We start from the raw sequence: 22,803 nt of genomic DNA on the forward strand, positions 1-22,803 counted from the left end.
TACAGTAGCTGTGCCCAGTCTGTTGGGAATCCCAAGCCGAGCAATTCTAGAAGCAGAGGACTTGTGGAGCATGTCAACTGAAAAATTGGCATCCAATGGTGCCCCCTCATATGGAGCATACGATGGCAAGACCCCGCCTGATGCCAAATAATAACTTGTATAGGTAATGAGTTACACGAGGAGGTATTAGATAAGAAATTACTACATGTGGGTATATTTGTATGACGGAATCGGAATGTTTACAATACGGCTACGATACAATCCACGATGAATTGTGTCTACCAATATCTTTACAACCCAGTACAGGCACATATTAATGCTACTAATATTGACAATTGAATTGATGGGTAATATTTCTCCCGCCATCATAACGGGAATTCGAATGATAGACTTATTACCGGATTGTTGGAGTAGTATTCCAGAAGAACTTTATACAGGGTAAGATGCAATGCCAGAAACGTAAGGTATCATCGTCTTCCTGCAACTCATCAACCAACGGCATTTCTGGCTGCAGGAGATGCAACGCTTCCGGTATGTTGGTTCTGGGTGCTGCCACTCAAAAGCACCCTTACAAAAGCGATGTATTAATAAACGTTTTTTTTTTTTTTTCTTTTTTTTTCTTTTTGTTGTTACGTATACCAATTGATCTATAATAATGTTATCATACTAGGTGCCCAGTCCGGACAAAAGGGAACATCTCAATACAGCAAAGTGTAGCTGCAAAGCTCTTCGAGATGGGAAAATCAACCGCGCATGTAATTGCACGGACGTCGAATTAGACAAGAATAAAGAGCACAAACAAATGAAAAAAGACATAAAAAAAATAAAAACCAAATCTAAGACAAGAATACCCAAATACAAAACCAATTTATCGTGCTGAATCAAGAAGGAAATAGGAAAATTCTTTATGGGGTATCCTCATTGCGTATAAGTCAACCTTTGGGTATCCTGTCATGCCCTTCACACCAAAACCCGCGAAATGCCAACTTTGTGAATGAACCGCTTTGACGCCGCCGCTCCCGTCACAACAAATATCACTGTAATTATCCCAACGTGTGTGTGGGGGCTATTCATTAGAACGTGTAGAAGAAGTAGCTCTGCTCTTGCCCGTCTCTTTGAGAATGCGGGCTTCCTCGAGGGCCTCTCTCCTGGCAAACTCATCCAAGAGCTTGTGGGCCGTCTCCAGGGGTAATTCAGCAATCATGGCGCTCAGTTCCTGCAACAGCGCGTTAGCGTTCATGTCTGGTGTGAGCCAAGAAGATATGGAAGACACTATACCTTTTCAAACACTTCCGATGGGTGGTATTTGAACTCCTCCATCATCCGATTGAGACGGAGTACTTGCTTCCATGGCACGATGATGTCGCCAATAAGAAACGTGGGAAAGCGGGCTAGAGCAATTTCCTCAAGGATCCAACGCCGCTGAAAGTACTGGCGCGTCATGAAGTCGTTGCATCCAACCCAGTGAGGCATCATGAAGGGAATCTCGCCTCCTGGGCCCGGAGTCCAGATGTGAGTGATGGGTCGAGCCCAACGATGCGTTGGAGAGTAATCCTCAGGGTGCTTTTCACGGTCACCTGGGTCTCCCCAGTGAGCCGGCATGGCGTCTTCGATCTCGGCCAGCGTCATCATGGCCAAATCTGTGTGCTCTGTCTTGTCACCCAGCCAGCCGATGACGAGCTCGGCCGCCTTGTAGATCATACGCATGTCGAGAGTCTGGCGATGACGCTCTTCCTCATCATTCTGGTTGATACATACGAGGTCGACCCAGACGCGAAGAGAGCGAGCTTCAAGCTCTCCACGCTGTGCCGAGTTTGCGCCAAAGAGCTGACGAAACCATCTTGGGGCGCCATGCGGGCGTCGGGCCGGAGTTCGTTGGAACCTCCGCGAGATGGTGGGATAGAAGACGGCGCGGATGTTTTTGATGGCTGACGCCAAGTGTGAGGTAATGGTCACTGGCAGCCCCGAGATGTAGATGCGCTCCGTCTCTTTGGCATCGCCATAGAGAGACGAGAGCGCGATGAACTCGAGGTCGTCCGTCACGCGGACCGTGACGAGTTTACACTCAATTGGGTCATTGAGGTTGCGGGCGGACTGGATCTCCAGCAGGCGGATTTCGCGCTTTGAGGAGTCGAGGCGCCTATACGCAATGCTCATCTTGGTGGAACAGGAACAGAATAGGGAAGTAGGCAGGTGTGTTCAAAGCAAAAGGGAACAGTCGTATGACCGAAACAGGATCCGGGGCCGTGACGAACAAAGTCCGCGAGGCACCACTTTCAACTCGTCGAGTTTTTTGCCTTCTGGGCAGGGGGGTACAGGTACAGGTTCAGAAACCGCAGGATGCATCAGCTCGCACCCAACGCAAACAGCAGGACGCCCGGCGTTTATACCAAGAGTCACCGAAAATGAGGGCCAAGCGGGCTTCGCGCTGTCGGCTGTCACATTTCGAAAGCCGCCTTTTGGGCGGCGACAGGGGAACGACCGCGCGAGGCATGGAGAGGCCCGTCCGGGACTTGTCACACGTGTCGACAATCTTACCTCGAGCCCGTTAATACTAACAGGCAAGGGACGGACCGCTCATCCAAATCTTTTTCTCTGGGAATCCGCCGCCTCAAACATGAGTCCACCTAGTGGAAAGGGGGAAGAGTCTTCGTGCCACATTCTACCGACGGTTGGGATAACTAGGCACATACACACAATCACCATTGAGTGTTGCCGCTTTATTCAAGAAGCCATAACACCGGTATACGCTTGGGGCGGCAGTGGCAGTTGAACTACGCGTATGCATATGCAAGGGGTAATTAATTCTTTCTTACGTACTCCGTACTCCGTCCTCAACGTCAAATCACATGTAAGTACGGGGTAATCATACCGAGTACCTGTAGCCACATCAGTAATGGTGTCCATGTAGGTTGATCCCAGGAAGGACAACAACTGGTGACGATTAGTAGGAGTATGAGTGGACAATTGCACGGAGCTCCCTCCGGGCTTGCCAATGCTTGGTAGCTTTGCCCATCCTTGCCAGCTGAAGTATTTGCCGTGACCCCAACTCCCCAAAGAGCAAGTATCAATAGCCAGGAATGCATGTCGTTTGACGGACCCCTGTATCTCGTCCGTACAACAGACGAAGCACGGGTGCAAGCACTCGCCTAGTGACGACTAGTGTGCGTCCTTCATACTAGGAAGCGTACGAGAACGAGAGATGACCCGGGGCAGCGAGCCTGCCTCTAATTATTCCTTTTTCCTTTTTCCTTTCTTCTTTTTTATTCTCGCTTTGCGTGGCTCTCTTCTCGCTACTATCGCCAGAATGGTTAGTTTCCGCGACGTAACCCCAGTTGCTACACATCATTTATCGGGCGACGCGAAAGCCCTCACTTTTGAGGCCCTCCACTTCGGCCGATCAACTAGCTTCCTCTTTTTACGGAGCGGCTTTTGCGCCTCAGCCGTCGCCTGCCGGCACGCCGCCTTTTATGCTAACTGTACGAGCGAGTGTGGATAATTGACCTCTTGGAGCCTGCAAGGCAGCTTCATATTGTAGGGGAGCGTACGAGTACATACAGTCCCAGGTGTATTTAATTGCACGCACCCCTGGTCAAACATGGCGAAGCAATGAGAAGATTGAACGCAGCCAACAGCACAAGAGAAGTAGGAGTACTTGTGCCCTTCTACGAGTACTTGTATATGATCCTTGAGAGCTCCTTTCTGGAGCAGCCTGCACGCCTCCAGGGGGTGTCTTCAAGGCATATCCAGCTCGAATGTGGACTCGTCCAATCTTCACCGTACAACACTCGCACCTGTCTGTGTATGCAAGTGAGAGGAGTCTGCCGTGGCATGACCCAATCCTCTTGCAGCGGCATATACCAGCCCCTTGGCCCTGCCGGAGTGTCACGAGCGTGTCATTTCTTTCTACAGGCCACAACCCATGCCAGCGGAACCCCGGATAGACCCCATTCCCAGACGCGAGCTTGGCGCGCTTGGTGTAACGGCCCTTGACCCACCAGCGGCAATTGACAGGTCAAACCGGCTTAGAAGCTACATAGAGTGTCGACGTCGAGGGTGGCTCTGTTGGAGAACTTGAGGACTGCACGTCGTTTCCCAAGACGCACAAGCTGCTTCTTCAGCCCAGGCAACCCAAGAAAAGAGGGAAAATTAGCAAATCTGTGCGACTAACAAAGAAAAGACTTGAAGGAGGAGAGCTAAGAGAAAACACGTGCTAATGCAAGATAATGTGCGCCGTCGCATCGCCATCTACACATCCGGGTGGAGGCCAACGACTTGTTGCTTCTCATGGTACGAGTAAGTAGATGCACTGGACATTTGTAGCATGACTCTTAGGGGCGTGTTTGCCATGGATGACGTATTTTCATATGATAAAGGCATTCCCTGCTTCATAGATCCGATTCTAACGCACGCAGTACGGAGCCAGCTCCATCACGGACTGTATTCCGCATGCCAGATAAATGGACGGACGGCCGTCATCATGTACCTACAGGTAGTAAGAACTAAGATCGTGAAGAGGGGGAACAGTTCGTCCCACAATACGATTTATGGAGAGGCAATGAACAGATGCTCTGGGGGGTTGAAGATCTTTTTTAACGAGGCTAGCTCTCTACCGCGCTCTCCAGCGTCGAGTGACATGATAGCAAGTCCGGCGTTAACAAATGGATGCGAGCTACTGCATGAGGGCTGAGAAATCCTTGGTCAATACAGAACTAATGGATAGACGGGCGTATGTGCAAGGGCAAGAGGTGTTCCTGAGCAAGGGTTGATGCTATTCATGGCTCCAGGGCTGCTCAGAGACCCCCTCCCCTTTCAGGTGTGAGCATCAACAACCAACATACTGTACAGTACTCGTACTTGTACGAGAGAGGTAGGAGAAGGGAATTCTGCCCTCATGGCGCCCTGGTCTACCAGGTTTATCCCCACACTCGCCTCGATGGGAAGCATGGCCGAAGTGAAAGAGGGTATGTAAATGAGTAGGCTGACCAACAGCCAAATGATATGCAAAGTGGTTACACTGATACGACTTCGTCTCCATTCTCTCGGTGACAATGGGCTGCCGGCCGGTACCTTCCGGAACACTCGCGGTGAGGGCTTCACCCTTTTCTTCATCCAGGGCACGAACAGCAGATGCATATGGCGACTCAGTCGACTAAACTAGCTGCTGAGATGTCAATCCTCTTCTCCCAGATAGGTATGACACGATCCAATAGAGCAGTCTAAGCTGTTGATACATCACTATCCTGCTCGCCGCACCCTATCCACCGCCACGCACTAAGTGGGCAGAGTGGGCAGAGGTTCCCGGTCACGTTTTAACATTACTGATAGAATCGGAGTGTTCAACGGGCCTTGTGCTGGTCTTTGGGGAACACCGGAGATCAGATACGACAGTACAATCTGCCAGTTAGTCATATTCTCGTTCCAATTTATGGCTCGCTCGCGTATATTGTGGGTGAGCCTAGCTTATGCTGTTGGTCGTTAGTTTGCATGGTAGTCTTGCGATATTCCTTGACCTCGTTGATTCTTGCCTTCTCGACCACGGCCACGATGCTCAATTGGGAAAACTGCCTGCTCGATTTAACTTGATTTCATCCAGGTAGTATCTTTGTAATATATCAGGCATCCGAGATGCCCGCCAGGATGAGGGCTCACGCTATGAATAAAGATCCAAGGTTTCCCCCGTCTGGTGCGTTTCACCTCAACTCTAGCCTCAAGTCTATCCTCATATCAGCTTAAGAGAATACTTGCTTTTTCCACTCCCCATATTCTCCAAGTCTTTGTTTGCTTTTTTCTATCAAGCCACACTGGCCTAGATCTTCTCAAATATCAGTTTTCCACATTTATTTGTGTTTGGTGCTATCCAACAACTTATACCAAAATGGTCGTCGCACGGAAAAGCCACGCCGGGTCAGGCTACCACACGGCTGCTTCAGTGTACCGCCGGGTCTTCACGGCATTGAAGCAATTCCTTCCAAAGAACGATGGCCAAGTGGATGACTCTTTGGCCAAAGAGCCAAAGAAGCTGGCTGCTCAAGTAGCACCCATCTGCTCCGACATGCTCGCCCAGCTCAACTATCCTGGAGCACCTAAGCTCAAGGCCGAGGCAGTCGAAGGTCTGCTTGCCTACATGCATAAGCGAGCCGTCGAGTTCGATGTGCCGCTCAATACCAAGATTTCTGCAAAGGGATTTCGTCTAGGCTACGCAGAAGGATTGGTGCGTTTCTCTCTCTTGTTTCTAAGTGGTTGGATTGGCGCGCTATGGTTGCACAAATGTTTGGCTAACGAAAAAGGAATAACAGCTCGCCCACCCTAACCATCCCGTGCAAGTCCAGGGGTATGTCGGTCTATTCACTTGGCTTGTTGTCCAATACGACGACATTGTCGGCCAGAGCAACGAGATGGTCCAGGAGGCCCTGCAATTCCACCAACGCTTCTTCCGAGGCGAGCGGCAGCCAAACAACCTGCTCGAGGGAATTGCAATCCTGCTGCGCGAGGCAGATGACCACTTCGACACTGTCTTGGCCAACATGCTGCAGATCTCCGTGCTCAAGTTCCTCACTAGCAACCTCTTGGAGCGCCACGACGGCTTCCAGCACATGGCAGTTACGCGTGCCGGCAACAAATTTCCGGATTTCTACAGGGATATGTCGGGAATGAACGTGGCCTATGCCGTCTTCTGCTACCCCAAGGCCCAGTATCCCGATGTCGCCGCCTTCCTCGAGGCGATCCCCGACATGGCCCGTTTCATTGACATCTCCAATGATGTGCTCTCGTGAGTAACGCCCACGCAACAATACCATGACAGGCTCCATAGCTAATCTCCCACCTAGATTCTACAAAGAGGAGGTTGGTGGAGACACAAGAAACTACCTTCACAACCGTGTCGATACTAGCGGCAAGCCCATGTTGGCGGTCCTCCAAGACGTAAGCAACGAGTCGATAGAAGCCGCAAAGCGAGTGAGCGAGATCCTCAAAGGCAGGGGTGTCTATGAACAGTCCTGGAATGAGAGTGTCCAGGGCTACATGGCCATGCACACAACTAATCCCCGATACAAGATGTCGGACCTTGGCCTGGGCGAGGAGCATCCCCTTGCTCCTTTTGAGCACAAGATTGGAGAGTTCTTCGACCGGGTCAACAACAAGGCATGAAGGATAGGATGGAAGGAAATAATTGCATCCATGGCGCATTGCATTGCTTTTGGAGAGAAGGGGGGGTTGTATTTGCCGCGCATTTATAACTGCGTTTCAGAGACCTTTTTTTATAATCATGCCATTCGGCAAGGCGTTGAGGCTGTATGACGAGAAATGAACGATGCTCACGATACTATACTCTTTGACATAGATATAATTACACTATTTCCAAATATATTCCGAAACATATTAGCTGCAAGAAAACAAATGCAAAACGCTCTTAAATTCTCACTTCCTGTTACTGCCTGTGTCGCGAATCAGCAAACGATGTAACATCATATCTCACTCCAATCTTCTTGACGACTTTAGCGACGTTAGCTTTAGTAGTTATAATGCACATGTAATTCGTGCAGTTTTTGGCAGCCCTCGTACAGAGTCTAGCACGGAGATGCGATGTTTATGTGAGCTAAGATATAAAATAAAGTCGCCGATAATGGGCCGTCAAAATCAATCATCCTTCCCTGAGTTTCAGATTGTTTCCAGGCACTTCGGAAAATATTCCGGATCGAATGTTGTAAGCGTTGGTATCGACTTGGCATTGATTTTCCACAGTCCAGGTTTCATGCACGTGGGAAAGGAAACGTCCGCTTTGTTAATTTTTCGGCCGCTTCGATGATTTTAGACATAATTTTGAAGCAAAATCCGAAACAAACTGTGAGTAGATTGTTCAAAACCCCCACTGAGAGTCTCGGCTAGCAAGTTCGTGTATGCATTGGAATATTGCGCGATGGGCTGACCACATGTCATTCAATAGTGGAAACTCCATGGCTATTGCCCTCAGCCACTCTTTTTCAACTATCTGCCCTGCAATGAAATGCACATATGAGGCCAGAATACACAGCCGCATGTCCTAAGACACCGTGCAGTACGATAATGCTACGTTAGAATGCATGTTCTCGCCAAGCTACAAGGAAAGCTTCTGAATCGCTTGCCTGCTTGCAGGGATGTATCGGCCAAGACATTTTGCAGAGGCGGTGGTGGTTTTTGACATGGTTTGTAGCGGCAGGGCTCCGTAGAAAAAAAGAGCCCTGAGAAAAAGAACAACCCCTGTCCCCCCCTGCAGAAAACATGGCCTGTATGTCCGGCAATGTACGAGTACATGTATGAAATGTGCGCCTCGAAGCAACACCAAGTACCAGGCATGGGGACCCCCAATGAGTGGAGGCGTTCTGTCTTCCGCTCCTGTTCAGATAGGGGCTGGGCCATGCAAATGGAGTACGTCTATAATACCAATACTATCCCGCCTCTCGTACGTGACTTTTGCCGAGGCGTCTGTGTGTCATCTCCACATGCTGCGGTCGCTAACAAAAACTACGAGTATATACGAGCACGTACGATAAGTCCGGAGAGAAATAAATGAGATGGACTGTTCGCAGAGTCCAACGGCGAGCCCGGATCGGCAGACAGGCAGGCCTGTGCAGCGTCTCGAAGACAGGCTGGGCAATGCCTAGCGAATGCTCGAGTGTTTTAAGCTCCCGCCAGCTGTGTGAGGAGAAGCCAAGGGTAGGGTAGGGTTGAGTAGGGTAAGAAAGGGGCTGGCATGGGCATTTTGTTTCCTTTTTTCTTCGGCAGTCGTCATTTTTTTAAGCTCTATTTTCTGTTTCAACATCGCTTCTCGGTATCCATGCAGCTTCTAGTTGTGGGTTTAGGGTGAGCATCGTAGGACTTCTAGAAGGAGTCGCATTGACGGCTGGCATCTTGTTTCGCATAAATTTGCTAGGAGCGGGAAGATTCTCGCCGGCGTCTTGATTGACGTCCATGCGATCAAAGCATGAGCGATTTCAAACCGCTAAATCGCGGAACTGCCGCTCCGGGGCGAGCCAGACAATCATACAGCGTTACATGTGTGGGGAAATATGGGCTGATTCTTGCAGGACGGGGGGCCTTTTGGGGTGAAAAGAAAGAGAAAAGGCGGGATTCATTTCATTCACTACGACGTGGAGTATTGGGTGTGTCCTTTTGAAAAGTGACTTTCTATTGTTATGAATCATTTTGTGACCAATTTGAGTCTCTCTCGCCTACTCTTGGGATGCTGCGATGAAGCTAGAGCCGTGTTACTGACGTTTACCGGGAGCGTATGCACTGGCCTTCGGGATGTGGGAACCTGGATCTCATCGCATGAAGCGGCTCCTCAATCTGACATGTATTTGGTGGCAGATTTGCCATGTGCCTTGAAACTCTGTCAGCCTATTCGGGTATGCTCAATTACGACGTTTATGCATCTCATTTTCCTTCCACTAGTAATAACTAGACTGGACCGAAATCGACATGGAATAGTCATCGCGGAGGTGGTATTTTCCGTTGGAAATTCAACAGGCCCTGATACGTCCGACGTGGCTCAAGAAGGCAGGTAAAGATCAGCTTGTCCTTGGATCGAAGATGAGCGGTAGCAGTATAATGCAAGACACTGCATACTGTACCGTGCCTGACATCTGACATCTATGGACACGTACGTTATACAGTATGAGACCAGGCAAGGGAGTAGTCAGCCTTGGAGTGCAATTTGCCAAATTCATGCAAAGCCCCTAGGTATAAATGCTTGAGGTCTTTGCAACACATGCCCTGTTTTATCTTGTCTTCTGCAAGGTTATTTCAAGTTTTTTAAAAACTTGCAACGTTACATGAAAGTACGATGCGATGGGTTATTTCTCGTAGACAAATGACTACAATACCTCGTAATATGATGGCAGATCACGTAAGGATAATTACTGATATCGACACGGAGCTCATAATGCATATACAGAGTTATATCATTTCACAATCAGTTGTAACGACTAATTGGATTCTCTCAATCTGCAGATACTGCCATGGCCCTACTTGGATTTTTAAAATACATGTGGCCATCACCAATTCCATGAGCTTGTTTTGAGCCTCACGATGTTATCGAAGAGGCATATCACCAAATTTGTACCGTGCATGTTGTTGTGATGTGTAGTTGGGTATACTATTGTATTGATGTAAGGTCTTAGTTATCTATCAAAACGTCGAGGGCAGGACCTCTTATATACACAATCTACGAGATCCCCAGAGACAGATCGGTCAAGGATACCCTGCAACAACACATTTAGACTATATGGCTGATGATTTGACTGATTGTATTAAAGCAATAATGCTTTTTATCTGAATAATATCTTTCCGCTCTTCATGGCATCTATATGTAGGTCAACCAATAATTTTGCCTGACTTGTCGTATTTACTGAATCAACCGCCCTTTTCTTTTTTTAAAAAGCATGAAAATGATATTAATTCAGTTGTATCGTCCAATTACGCTTTCTTTGGGCGATTCTCCTCGATATACGCTGCAATGTTTGGTCGTGCCTCAAAGGCCTCACGGAACTTTTGAATTGCTTCAGGTAGTTTGGACTGGATGTATTGAGTTAGCACTATGAATTATGTAAGTTGTTTATATAAAAGTGTAAACTTACGGGCAGAGTTCCGATTCGTTCATCGTTATCAATTGACTGATAGACGGCGAAGTCGGCGTAGGATATTCTGTCTCCAAGGAGATAAGGGCCATTGTTTGCAGAGTAGTACTCTGCAATGACATTGTAATATTGTGGTACAAATTTGTTCCTGTACTCATCTGTAACACCTTTCAGGCTTGCTACCCATTGAGTCTATATCTCATTCATTAGTGGATGTAACAGACTATTATCCCACTGTGTATTTAACTTACCCTCCAATCGTTGTAAACATCTGCAACAGCATCAAGCTGAAATTTCTCATGATTAGTTTCGCCTTCATAGCGGCCGATATCTCGAGCGAGATATCGCAAAATGGCAATATGCTATATGTGAGACAAGTATGTCAGTGTACATCCTAATATTTGAAAGGGTCTCATTAATTGAGCAACTAACTTGATTGATAATAATGCCATTGATCAAGAGAGCAGGCACCTTGCCAGTTCGAGTAATGCCTTCTTGCTTGAGTCTCTCGCTCGTGGCTGGCCATGTGGCATCATAAGGATGTCGGATATCGTTGAATTCGATCTCTGCGTCTCTCATGAACAGACTAATGGACGTGTTAGTATACGTTACAAGAGATCACAAAAATAAGGTTGGTTATGGAAGACAAGAGTTGCTGAGTGGCGCACGACTTACCGTACGACTTCGCCACGGCCCATTCTACCAATGTCTAGGTAGTGGAGGGTGGGGATAGTTTTAGTAGCCATTGTATATGTTTGCGATTGTGTTGCTGTAACTGAAGGGGTGATGATGCGAGTTGGTCTATGCTGGAGCAGTTGTCTAGAGACTTGGAGACTTCCCGAAACTCCTCGGCGTATAATGGCTTTTAATACAGGTCGACAACTCACTCCTATGGATGGAATGAACATGGCTTTGTAATAGTGACCAATCCCTCTGACAAACTAATAGACAAACTAATAAAGTGTTGCTCGCATTCTCTTTCCAACTAGTACTATGTGTTTGCGCTCTTTGTGCGCTCCGAGTTGAGTCCGAAGAGAGCTGAAAACCAACTCTCACGGCTGACTCATCCGGAATCAACGCCCCCGCGGAGATGCTATGTACTGTTTGGGTATGTGCTTCTCCCAATATCGCAAAAAGTAGCCGCGCGATGTGCCGCGCCCAGGAACCGGCGGTCCGGATTTGGGCAGCGGACGCCGCCCCGACATCATCGGGTAGAGATTTAGATTCTTTGCAATTGACTACTGGGGCGCATTATGTCATTGAAGCTGACATATCTGGAATACTCGTACGTGCGTCGGGCGCGCTGACGTAGGAGCAACTCTAGGGTTGTTGCTTTCATATTGTGCTAGCGGCTTGAAAGGGGAAATCATGAAAACTACAAATAGCGAGGCTGTGACGCGGCAGTGAAACAGCTGTTTTGTCACTGTTCTAGTGTCTTGGTACGCTATTTTTCCACGTATGGTGAAGATTCCATTCGTGGCGCAGTTGATAGTATTCCATGCATAGGCAAATGCGTCCAAGTGCTGACGGGCCTTGTCTCGCCCTATGCTCTAATCTTCTAGCCGATGACAAATCTTTCTCGAGTTTGCGGTAAGATGACGACTATTGGGAGGATGATCTCCTGAAAGGCACTGGAATCTGGTCTATTTGCTTTAATTTCCGTATTACCACATCATTGATAATTGTTGGAGGTAAATATGGCCCCGTCCCACGACGGCGGCACTCCGCTTCCCTGGAGGTTCGTTAGACGCGATTTCGCGATCTTCACCTTCGCCATCATCTGGAAAGCAACAAAGTAAACGCGTAAATCGGTCATTTTGCCGCCATGAATTCAATGGCCTCTATGGCTGACCGAAAGGCTGCAGCATCTGATTATATGCCACCTCCTACGTTCAACATGCCGGCTCGTCGCGAAGTGCATGTGCCATCAGATTCGGTAGCGGAGCGAAAAGTGCGACAAGCCATTGAAGACTCGGCATCGAGAAACGCGGAGCTCCTCGGCGAGCTTGGGGCTACGGCCCATGCACCCGGCCTATTTAACAACAACCAGGTCAAGATTGAACATGTTGACAAACGACTGGCTGATCTCGAGCCAGAGGTCGAGAAGGCCATTGCCGCCGCCAACCTGCAGCTCAAGCACCACAAGAGCTATAGGGACTCGGTGGCTAAGAAATTCGTCTACACCGTGCTGAAGAAGAAGAGTGCCTTTGAGGACAAGGCCATGCGAGAGGAGAAGGCCTACCACGAAGTGCTTGAGAAGCGTCATAAAGCTGAAGCAAAGTTGAAGGATCTTCAGGCAGATAAAGAGGCACTGACTGTCGAGATGAAGGATTTGCAAGAACTGGTGGGACGACACGGCACTGCACACAAAGAAATCGACGCTCTGTACTCGCGCATTTTTGATGGTCCTACGGCGGGATTCGCAGACGAGGATGAACAGGAAGAGACACACAAACTTGCAAAATTGGCACTACAGGAGAGGACAGAAGCACTCAAGGCGGCTGTTCGAGGCATCAAAGCCGCCCAAGCAGTCAAAGTAGCCATCGAACGCGCCTCATTTGAGAAGCAGCGCGCAGCCTTCGAGAACCACTCCGATATCTTTTCTCAGCGTGGCGTTCATACAGTTCTGAAACGCTGCGTCGCTTATATTAATCGCGGACTCGAACTCAGCGACGAAGCCGTCGAAGCTATAAAGGCGACACCTGGGCCGGACTTGGTACAGGCCAAGGACAGTCTTGATCGGCTTTTCCACACTGCTAGAGCGACAGCACAGGAGCGCTACACCAACAAGTCGCAAAATGCCGATCTTATAGAAAGACTAGGAGCTACACTGGCACAAGCATTGTTTGCCCAAAAACAGTATGTTGAGGCCATGAAGAAAGTCACAGAGTCACGAAGAGAATCGATTCGGAGGACAGCAAGAGCTTTAGAGGATGAGCGACGCGCCTTGCAGCAGCTCCGACAAAGCGCATTCGAGACTACCGTTGGCTTCGGTGCCGCGGCTCCTGCGTATCACGAATGCTGCGATCGAGCTCCTGGGTTTGAGCAAGATTCCCATCAGCAAACCACATCTATCACTGAGCCGGTTGTTTTGGAGCTTCCTGAAGAAACAGAGGCTCCTCCTGACTACGTGTACGACCAAGATGGACAAGCGCCCCCGGCAGCAGGGGGAGAACCTGGACCAGACTCTCAGAACCACGGCACTCCTCTTCGTGGAGAAGTTACCCTTTTCAACCCACGAGGTCTGCAGGAGGTTACCTAATTGGATACGGAACGTCGAGGCGTTAATTTCGGCATGAGTCTCCCCTACATATTCTGTCATTTACTATACTCATGAGCCTTTTGATTTATTTTACCGCCTTGATTACTTGTTAGCGTTTGGAATGTGCAATTGGTTGCTGCTATGTTTGTAATGGCGAGGATGACTACTTTGAATACCACGGGGCTATATGGAGTTACTTTTCTTGTTTGACTGTATTAGGGTAGCAGCGTCTTTATTGGGCAATACACATTGAGTTTAATACACACCCCTAGCTAAGTATTCTTTAGCTCTCGAGACTAGCAATGGGATGGGTGTGATATGAACACTTCTATTTTTACTCACCGATGTCACGGGCATTTACTTTTGTATCTCATTTCCTTTGCTTATGACTTTCTATCTACCTATGGAACTTGATGGCATCCCAGTCTATTTACTCTCTCACATCTTGCCTGGTCTGCTCCCTATAGCTCATTTAAGACAAGCAAACCCTTTCGTTATCATTGGCATGACTCTGTAGCATAGACGCTCCCCTGCGGAAGGTCTTACTTGCTCTGTAGTATAAATCTTGAGTCATGTAGCTCTGAGCCGGCCTCTCGGCTAACATAGTCTACGTTGCTGCGCCCTTAATCCGACAATTGCTGTATCAAACGATGTTCTTTGACATGTAATACCTATTTGAGTTTCCGATATCCCAATTTGGCTATATCTTGAACAGTATGTCAGCATTGCGCACTGTTGAGCAACCAGCTTACACGCCAAGTCCAAGATAGGCAAATGCTCAATGCTAGCTACATTCTGATATCTGTGTTGGATCATGTGTAAGTGTAAAAGGAAATTACTCTTGAACTTTTGAAAAGAGTCCGATGTAGTGTTTAAATATGAGAACAAAGCCACCACTTGGCTGTAGACTCAATCTCAATCTTGAACAACAAACAACGAAAACATAGAGCTAAAATGCCGTCTATAGCAGGGCATAGAGTCCTCGTCCTTGGAGCCTCATCGGGAATAGGCTTTGCCGTTGCAAAGCTAACTCTCTCAGAGAACATTGCGCATCTTGCAATTGCATCCTCAAATAGGACGAAGCTAGACAATGCCGTCAAGGCACTCATAAAAGCAGTGCCTGGGTCGGAAGATCGGATATCTAGCTTTTTGGTCGATCTTGGTGGCGAGGACACGGAAACACAACTCGAGCAGGTTCTCGCCGACGCTGTTGCTGCTGCTGGAGGCCCTCTTGATCACATTGTTCACAGCGTGAGCAATAGGCGAGGCCCGCTTGTTCCTTTCTCTCAGGTTGACTACAAAACCATCCATGGACTGTTTGTCCCGAGATTTGCTCAGTTGGCGCTTCTCGGAAAGTTGAGCCCTAAATACATGAATGGCAAAGGAACCTCGTCGATCATTTTCACCTCTGGTCATGTCGAAGACGTGCCAATGCCAGGCCTGGGCGTTCTCTCTAGTGTTGGCGCTGCCATTACAGGTATGGCCATAGGGCTGGCGGTTGATATTAGCCCGATACGTGTAAATGCGGTTGCACCCGGAATCACTGAGACTCCCATGGTGATCGAGGAGACGGGCGAAACAATGGCGTCTGCAATATATGACCTTGCTTCCAGGCAATCGCTAGTCGGGAGACCTGGAACAGCAGATGAGGCTGCCGAAGCCTTTGTGTATTTGATGAAGGACACAAATGCCACCGGTGCCTCAGTCAAGTCATCAGGAGGATCTATTATTCGCTCGGCTTAACACGGTGGCTGACTATTGTATGCGGCTGTCATGTCTCAAAATGCATAACCTGGCCGCATCGGGACCGAATTCCCATATGGGAAAAGCAAGCTTGATGCAGTGCCCGCAGCAACCTGCGCCTTGTTACTTGTAGTGGTCCTGTAGCTAAAATAATCTGAATCCTTCGGGTTGCATTACTCGGCTTTATTTGCGATTGTTACATTTATACGACATAAATCTGCGATTGGTATAATCTCAAGAAGAGTGGGAAGAGCGAGAATACTCTTCTTGTGCTATTGGAATTAAGCTACGAAAGTGGCGTTATAGATTATTGGTAACTGTGGACTAAATGTCGAATAATTAGGAAGCAGAAAGAATTAAGGACAAGAACGTAACAAATATAGTCTATGTCTATTAAGAGCGCCTTATGCATGAGTAAAATACAAGTTATAATACAATAGCTTTTTTTTAGTCCAAACTCCGTCTTTGCATGCTTTCTTCATGGTTCCTCAATCCTGACATCCTCAGTCCAGCTTCCTTTGGGCTGGTTGTACAGATTCCATGCCTCCTGGGCAATGTTCTTGGCATTCAGCTTCTGGTTTTGGTCCAACACATATCCTGCAACACTCAAAAGGGCAACATGAACTCCTTTAGGCTCAAATTCCAGGCGGAGAGATCGAGTAAAGTTCTTCTGTGCAGCCTTGGACATGGACAGCGAGACAAGGTTGGTCTCGGGCGTCTCAGGGAGATGAGAACTGGTGACGATGAGTGTGGGTTGGGCAGAGGAGTCTTCCGCCGCCAGCACAGTAAGCTGTGGGAAAGCCCATTTGGAGAGGTTGTTCAGGGCAATGGTGGAGATCATGAAGTCACGGATAAGCTCCTCATCGGTGACCTCGATATGTCGGGACTGTGCGACGATGGCGGCGTTGTAAAGAACAACTTCCACTGTTCCGAGATCCTGGGTAATTTGCTTGAGTGTCGCTGTGAACTTGACAGGGTCGATGACGTCGGTAGAATAGGTCTTTACAGTGGCATTGCCGTTGGCAGCACTTGTAACAGTGGCTGCATCTTTCTCAAGCTGAGCGGGATTCCTGGCAACGAGAGCGACCTTGTTGAACTTGTTGGCGGCGAAAACAGCGGCTGTGTTGGTGCCAATTCCAGGGCCGGAGCCGACGACGACGACGACGTTGTCAGATCGGGAAGACATTTTGTAGTGTATAACTTTCTGGTTGCTGTAAACTTGAAGAAGCTTCAAGATGTAACAGGTTTTAGAGCTTTGAGAGTGTGGTTTATAGTTGGAGGTGAGAGGTTGTTGGAGTTGTTATAATGCTTTCTATGCCTTTTTGTATCTGTCTGCTGAAACAAACTTCTTCTTCCAAGGAGCGCTCCATTCCTTCTATTTATCTAAACTTCCTTCAGCTTCACTTTCTAAACTTCTTGTTAAACTTCAATAGGTATTTTCTGCCACGCAGCCACGGAGAAGATCAAGCGCGCCACAAAGTGCCATTATTCAGCTTGGATGCACCAATGACGATATGTTGTTCCCTTGGTCCCTGCGCCGTGAAACATCTCCGCGGAATCTTAGCAATCAATCGTGCGATCGATGCTGCCCGGAAAAGGGACGGGAGTCCTAACCTCGGCCCCTAATGCCGAAAAAGGGTTTCATAAGGCTGATGCCGTTGCTCTCTTTTCCTAATTGTTGAATTCTCAAAACAGAAAAGAAATCCGCCGGTGAGTTCTACTTCATTCTTTGCAGTTTCCTTTCCCCGCCAGAGCCAGACTATGTCATACAGGACCTGTGGCTTCTGCAGAGTTCTTACAAAGCAGCGCTAAGAAGCCCTGCTGGCGCTCAACGAACCCACGCAGGTCTTTCAGCTGGAAGGCGGAAATGACGATAGCCGGCAATGGCGATACCTTAACTTCCAATGGTGCTCTTTGTATAACAACTCCGGCGGGCCAAAATCTCATATCCAGGGCGTTGCGTATACTGATTAGTGCTGGACAGGTCGCTCATGCATGCTTGCATAGACCAACACTAAACCGAGAATCAACAACTATTCCGCTCGACAAAGTTTATACATCCTTCAGAAACTGATTGACCATGGCTGCCCAAAGAACTGCAGAATTGAGACGTCTGCTTGCACGTCCTTACCCATGGGTCAAGAAGTCTTTCATTGTCGGGGCGCCGATGCGCATCATGGCTGGCCCAAACTTGGCCGTTGCCGTGTCTGCTGCTGGCGGCTTGGGATTTCTAGGGCCACAGGCCAAGCCAGATGGAGTACTGGCTGATCTTGACAAGGCCAGGGAATTGGTTGCAGCTTCTAGCTTACGCCACCCCCTGCTCCCAATCGGCGTGGGCTTTCAGGTCTGGAATGGCGACCTCAAGATTGCAACATCTGCGGTTGAGAAACACAAGCCGTGTGCTGTCTGGCTATTTGCCCCGAGAAATGGCCAGAAGGAGCTGGACGAGTGGACGGTGTCTCTTCGTGGAGCCTCTCGTGATACACAGGTGTGGATTCAGGTCGGCACGCTGAGTGACGCGATTGCCGCTGTCAACAGCTCAGCCCCTCCGGACGTTCTGGTTGTTCAAGGCTCTGAAGCAGGCGGTCATGGTATGGCAAAGCAGAGCACCGGCACTATTGTTCTGTTCCCTGAAGTGGTAGATGCCGTGAAGGAGTCTGGGATCCCCGTCGTCGCAGCGGGAGGAATCATCGATGGGCGAGGTGTGGCTGCTGCCTTGTCTTTGGGAGCTGCTGGCGTCGCCATGGGAACTCGATTCCTTGCCTCTTCAGAGGCACGCATCGCAAAGGGATATCAGGACGAAGTAGTTCGGGCATCTGACGGTGCGAAAAACACCCTGCGTACTCAGCTATACAACCATTTGCGTGGCACGTTTGGCTGGCCCGAGCAGTTTTCACCTCGAACTCTCATCAACCGTAGCTGGATCGATCACGAAGCAGGCGTTCCGTTTGAGAAGCTCCAGGTTCTGCATGATGAGGCGGCCAAGAGTGGTGATGCTGGCTGGGGTCCAGAGGGGCGACTTGCCACGTACGTCGGAACGGGCGTAGGTCTTGTGCGGAGCGTGCAAGACGCAGGAGTGATCGTAGAAAACGTGAGAAACGAGGCGAGTGATATTCTCAAGGCCTTGAGCGATGATATTTAAGAGCATTAGAATGTATTGTACCCCTGAGCAGCGGGCTACATTGGAGAATACACTGAGTTAGCTTCAGTAATTTTATGAATAGGCAGACGAATAAGTCGAGAAACGAGTGGTATTACCTCTGTGTTCTGCTAATAACTCATGATGTACTTGGAAAAAATCATGAGATCAGGTCAGTCTCAATTTGTTTTATTTTTGCTGCTCATAAAATGTGGTTCACTATGAAGCAGCTTCGGACCCTGACCATCAATAGACGGTTGCGTGGTTCATGTAGTATAAACTCGCACTTGCTTCGCCTTTCGCTTGAAGTTTGGCAAGGCTCCTCGGTTTCATATCTATATATCTACCTACCTATATTACTTATCTAGCATCGATTTTTAACTAACCGTATTCCAGATTGGAAGCCGGCTCGGGCCGGAGTTTTTCTAGCTGTATTAATATCCAATTCCAGACGTACTGCGTTCTACCGCTGCATGAAAGCTGTTTTCTAGCTGGTAGCGCGCTACTCGTTGTATTTGCCATCATTCGCAAAGGCTACCACGGGCCGTAGAAATAAGATACTACTTCAAGACGTTTTCAACAGAAAGCATTTTACAATGCAACCAAGTACCAAGGCTGGGAAGTTTCGACTCCAATTAGCACAGTGTGAGAATATATATATATTTGTGTATCTAAAATGTAGTTCGTTCGTCTTTTTTTACCACTAGCTTCTTCACAGCTATTTTGGCACTGTTTGGCATTGTTGAGGAGTGACGCAATTGCGGATTTTCCATCTCCTTGTTGGCGGATATAGGTTTCATTATTAAGAAACCAGTACTCGGGCTTCAATTTGAAGACGCAATTTTGCAAGTAACGCGCGTTTTTAACCTACCCGTTGGTTCTTCACTTCCACGTTTGTCACGAAGGATTGGGGCCAACGGGTACCCCTCGCGAAAGTGACTCAATCACCGGTGGACTTGCGGACTTTGGCATCGCGCTCATTGCGGATGAACAAGATCCTCACTTATAAAAGACTTAATGCTTCTTCTTCATATTGAAGAACAACACATAAATTCACCACAACTATTCTTACAACCCCCAAATTAAACTCGACAGTGCGCGACAGCGTTCACCATGAGCCAATCCCCGCCTCGCCAGCGTATTCGCCAGCTTATACCTCAGCTTCGGCTGGGAAAATGGCCTACTGGTCCCCTAAACTCCATTACTGATGTCCCTGGTGTTCTCTCTCACACAGAGTCCATTCATAGCCCTCCCGGCAGCGAGGAGAAATCTCCTGACATCAATACCGGCGTCACGGTTATTTTGCCCCGGCCTGACTGGTACAAGTATTCTAGCTTTGCCGGTTTCTTTAGCTTCAATGGCTGCGGGGAGTTGACGTCTTCCCACTGGCTCAATGAAACAGGGCTGTTGGCGTCACCAATCATCCTGACCACTACGTCCTCTGTTGGTGACGCGTACCGTGGAATCCTGGAGTATGCTGTTCAGTATCACTCTAATGCAGACAAAGAAGTTGATCTGTTTCTCTTTCCAACCGTTGCGGAGACTTTCGATGGTTACCTGAACGACCAAAGCAGATTCGCCGTCACACCGCAGCATATCATCAAGGGCATTCGAAGCGCGACTGCTGAGGCTGTGAGGGAGGGTAACACTGGTGGCGGAACAGGCATGATTTGCCACAGGTTCAAGGGTGGTACTGGTTCAAGCAGTCGCGTCGTCAAGGGCTTTGACATCGATGGAAATGCAAAGTCCTACACAGTCGGAGTGCTTGTCCAAGCCAACTATGGTTCTCCAGACAACCTCCGTATAGGAGGCGTCCCAGTAGGCCAAATTCTCAAAGAGCAAGGGCAGACAACAGCAGAACAACTCAAGCCGGGAGAAAAAGAGCCGCGCAAAGATGGCAGCATTATCGTCATCGTTGGCACTGATGCTCCGCTTCTTCCCGTCCAGCTGCAACGTTTAGCCAAGCGTGCTACCGTAGGCCTGGCAAAAGTTGGTGGCTATGGAAGTAACACATCGGGGGATATCTTCCTTGCCTTTTCCAACGCCAACGACATTCCAGTTCAGGAACTTTCCATGGCTGGCGCTCGTTCTGCTCACCCCCATGTTCCACAACTCCTGGGTGTGAAAATGTCAACCAATGACACCATTGATGGGTTGTTTGAGGCTGTTGCTGACGCAACAGAGGAAGCTATTTACAACGCACTTTGTATGGCTGAGACGACTGTAGGCTTCAAAGGGAGAAGGGTTGAGGAGATGAATTTGGTCAAGGTAAAGGAGATTGTTGAGAAGAGATTGTAATCTCAAGTTCACATTGTAATCAGACCATAAGAAGGAAGGCTTGTTTTTGGGACCAAGTAATGCTACTCGATTATTTATGGCTGAAGAGGAAATCTGTCTATCTGATATTAATAATAGGGACCTACATGCTATACTTATTTCTTTATCGTGCTTTCCCAGCGAGATGAGTCTTCCAAGTGAGCCGATCACAGAAGAACATAGATCACATGAGGCTTCCGTATGACTCTTTCCATTTGACAATTTTGGCAGCCTCGTATCCGGAGGAAAGGAGGCTTGTAGAGCGCGATTGACAAGGGGGGGGGGGGGGATCAACAAGGTGGAACAGAAACCAAGGCTCAACGACCTTTGGCGCCTGTATACACAACAGTAGCAACTCCTGAACCACCTTGCCAAGAGTCCCTGCTCTAGCACCTCCTTCACCACTAAGAGACACCAAGCAATTTACCCTTTTTACTGCCAAGTACAAGATGGCTTATGCTGTCTTCATGCTACTTAGATCAGGAACATATAGAAAGATACTTCCGTCGTTGAGATTAATGAACATCATCGAATATTGACCTTGGTGACCTGGTAAGCCTTAGGGGCAGTCGACTGTATGCGGCCAGCCTTGTACAGCCAATCAGTGTGACTCTCAGATGCCGGTTGGCTCTTCCGTCAACGAGGCTTGCGCTTTTCGTTTGATGGAACAGTGGCTGACTAGGGGTGATAATCTAAGGGGGTATCTATACATTCGCGCCTATACCGTGGTTGCAAGTGGCTTCTGACGTACTTTATATTCCCTCTAAATGCTGAAACAAAGAGAATCAAGAGCCTTATGTAGCGACAGATTTCCCATCGTCCTTGGCATCAGGCGGCCCTACGGTAAAGCAGTATCTAGATGATCTAGATAAGCCTCCTCCCCGCCGCCCTGTGTAACGGAGTCGGCCCAATCGGATACAAATCGGTACTCTTTGGCGCCGCTTTCGAGTACCGTGGTGACGATAGCAGGGCACTTTCCCTCGAGGCAACAGCATCAAGGGGAGAGGTGACTTTCGACATTCGCTGCTGTACGCCGATATCGTCGCGTATCAGGCATCCTTATGGCTTCGTAATAAAGAGAACACTGCCCTGTTAGCTCTCTAAGTTGATGAGTTGGCAAGAATAAGGCGTCAGAATATCCGCTTGTTTGCTACGGCGTGCATAGCTTTACGCCCTATCAGAATCTCTCACGATGTAGGCGTCTTCCAGCTACCAACGGTGGCTGAATCATCTGATATCTGCCAAGTTCAAGTTGGAGCAAACACGTAGGACTTTCGAAAAGGTCTTAATTTCTTTGTTGGAAGTGCATCTCTTGTATAGATATAAGAGGCCTCATTCACCACTGACGAGTCGAAATCCAAACTCTACCACTATCGCTACTTTGTGATTTCTATCAAGACAAGGCAGACAAGTATCTTTGGCTCCTACTACGACTGAAAATTCACCACTGCAACTCCAGCCTCTTCATACGTCCACCTCGGGTCACCAGCAACTACCTCTACCTCTATCATCAACTCTCTCAATGGCTCCAGCGACCTCCTACCTAAACACCACTATCGGTGTGGACTCCTTGATTTGGGACAAAATTGGCCTCGCCATCGCTGTAGTAGCCGTTTTAGCAACCATTGTCGGTGTCGTCATCGCTTATCTTGCTTGGCGACATCCAGTGGTTCGTGCCATAACGGCGCCGGTTTGCGGACGCCGCCACTACTAGTACTTCTTCAGTG

The 22,803-nt window shown here is 48.6% G+C and overlaps 8 protein-coding genes across 8 annotated transcripts; 5 read left to right on the plus strand and 3 right to left on the minus strand.

The window, feature by feature from the left end:
* Positions 1–1,066: 1,066 nt before the first annotated feature.
* Positions 1,067–2,157, minus strand: T069G_05667 (heterokaryon incompatibility protein (HET) domain-containing protein; the record flags this gene model as incomplete). The annotated part of the gene is made up of 2 exons (XM_056172877.1): positions 1,067–1,216; positions 1,279–2,157. The coding sequence occupies 2 exons, from the start codon at positions 2,155–2,157 to the stop codon at positions 1,067–1,069; spliced, it is 1,029 nt and encodes a 342-aa protein (XP_056029735.1).
* A 3,721-nt stretch (positions 2,158–5,878) lies between these two features.
* Positions 5,879–7,149, plus strand: T069G_05668 (trichodiene synthase (TRI5) domain-containing protein; the record flags this gene model as incomplete). The annotated part of the gene is made up of 3 exons (XM_056172878.1): positions 5,879–6,214; positions 6,300–6,772; positions 6,831–7,149. 3 exons carry the CDS (start codon positions 5,879–5,881, stop codon positions 7,147–7,149), a joined length of 1,128 nt encoding a protein of 375 aa, XP_056029736.1.
* Positions 7,150–10,455: 3,306 nt separating this feature from the next.
* On the minus strand, positions 10,456–11,362 carry T069G_05669 (uncharacterized protein; the record flags this gene model as incomplete). The annotated part of the gene is made up of 5 exons (XM_056172879.1): positions 10,456–10,554; positions 10,617–10,808; positions 10,868–10,978; positions 11,049–11,202; positions 11,292–11,362. 5 exons carry the CDS (start codon positions 11,360–11,362, stop codon positions 10,456–10,458), a joined length of 627 nt encoding a protein of 208 aa, XP_056029737.1.
* A 1,079-nt stretch (positions 11,363–12,441) lies between these two features.
* On the plus strand, positions 12,442–13,878 carry T069G_05670 (uncharacterized protein; the record flags this gene model as incomplete). Its single annotated transcript, XM_056172880.1, has 1 exon — positions 12,442–13,878. The coding sequence occupies one exon, from the start codon at positions 12,442–12,444 to the stop codon at positions 13,876–13,878; it is 1,437 nt and encodes a 478-aa protein (XP_056029738.1).
* Positions 13,879–14,832: 954 nt separating this feature from the next.
* T069G_05671 (enoyl-(Acyl carrier protein) reductase domain-containing protein) lies at positions 14,833–15,621 on the plus strand (the record flags this gene model as incomplete). Its single annotated transcript, XM_056172881.1, has 2 exons — positions 14,833–15,129; positions 15,169–15,621. 2 exons carry the CDS (start codon positions 14,833–14,835, stop codon positions 15,619–15,621), a joined length of 750 nt encoding a protein of 249 aa, XP_056029739.1.
* A 478-nt stretch (positions 15,622–16,099) lies between these two features.
* Positions 16,100–16,807, minus strand: T069G_05672 (short chain dehydrogenase domain-containing protein; the record flags this gene model as incomplete). Its single annotated transcript, XM_056172882.1, has 1 exon — positions 16,100–16,807. One exon carries the CDS (start codon positions 16,805–16,807, stop codon positions 16,100–16,102), a length of 708 nt encoding a protein of 235 aa, XP_056029740.1.
* Positions 16,808–17,701: 894 nt separating this feature from the next.
* On the plus strand, positions 17,702–18,763 carry T069G_05673 (nitronate monooxygenase domain-containing protein; the record flags this gene model as incomplete). Its single annotated transcript, XM_056172883.1, has 1 exon — positions 17,702–18,763. One exon carries the CDS (start codon positions 17,702–17,704, stop codon positions 18,761–18,763), a length of 1,062 nt encoding a protein of 353 aa, XP_056029741.1.
* Positions 18,764–19,873: 1,110 nt separating this feature from the next.
* Positions 19,874–21,058, plus strand: T069G_05674 (peptidase family s58 domain-containing protein; the record flags this gene model as incomplete). Its single annotated transcript, XM_056172884.1, has 1 exon — positions 19,874–21,058. The coding sequence occupies one exon, from the start codon at positions 19,874–19,876 to the stop codon at positions 21,056–21,058; it is 1,185 nt and encodes a 394-aa protein (XP_056029742.1).
* Between the last annotated feature and the right edge of the window lie 1,745 nt (positions 21,059–22,803).

Source organism: Trichoderma breve, chromosome 3 (genome assembly GCF_028502605.1).
Source record: "Trichoderma breve strain T069 chromosome 3, whole genome shotgun sequence".
NCBI classification, from domain to species: domain Eukaryota; kingdom Fungi; phylum Ascomycota; class Sordariomycetes; order Hypocreales; family Hypocreaceae; genus Trichoderma; species Trichoderma breve.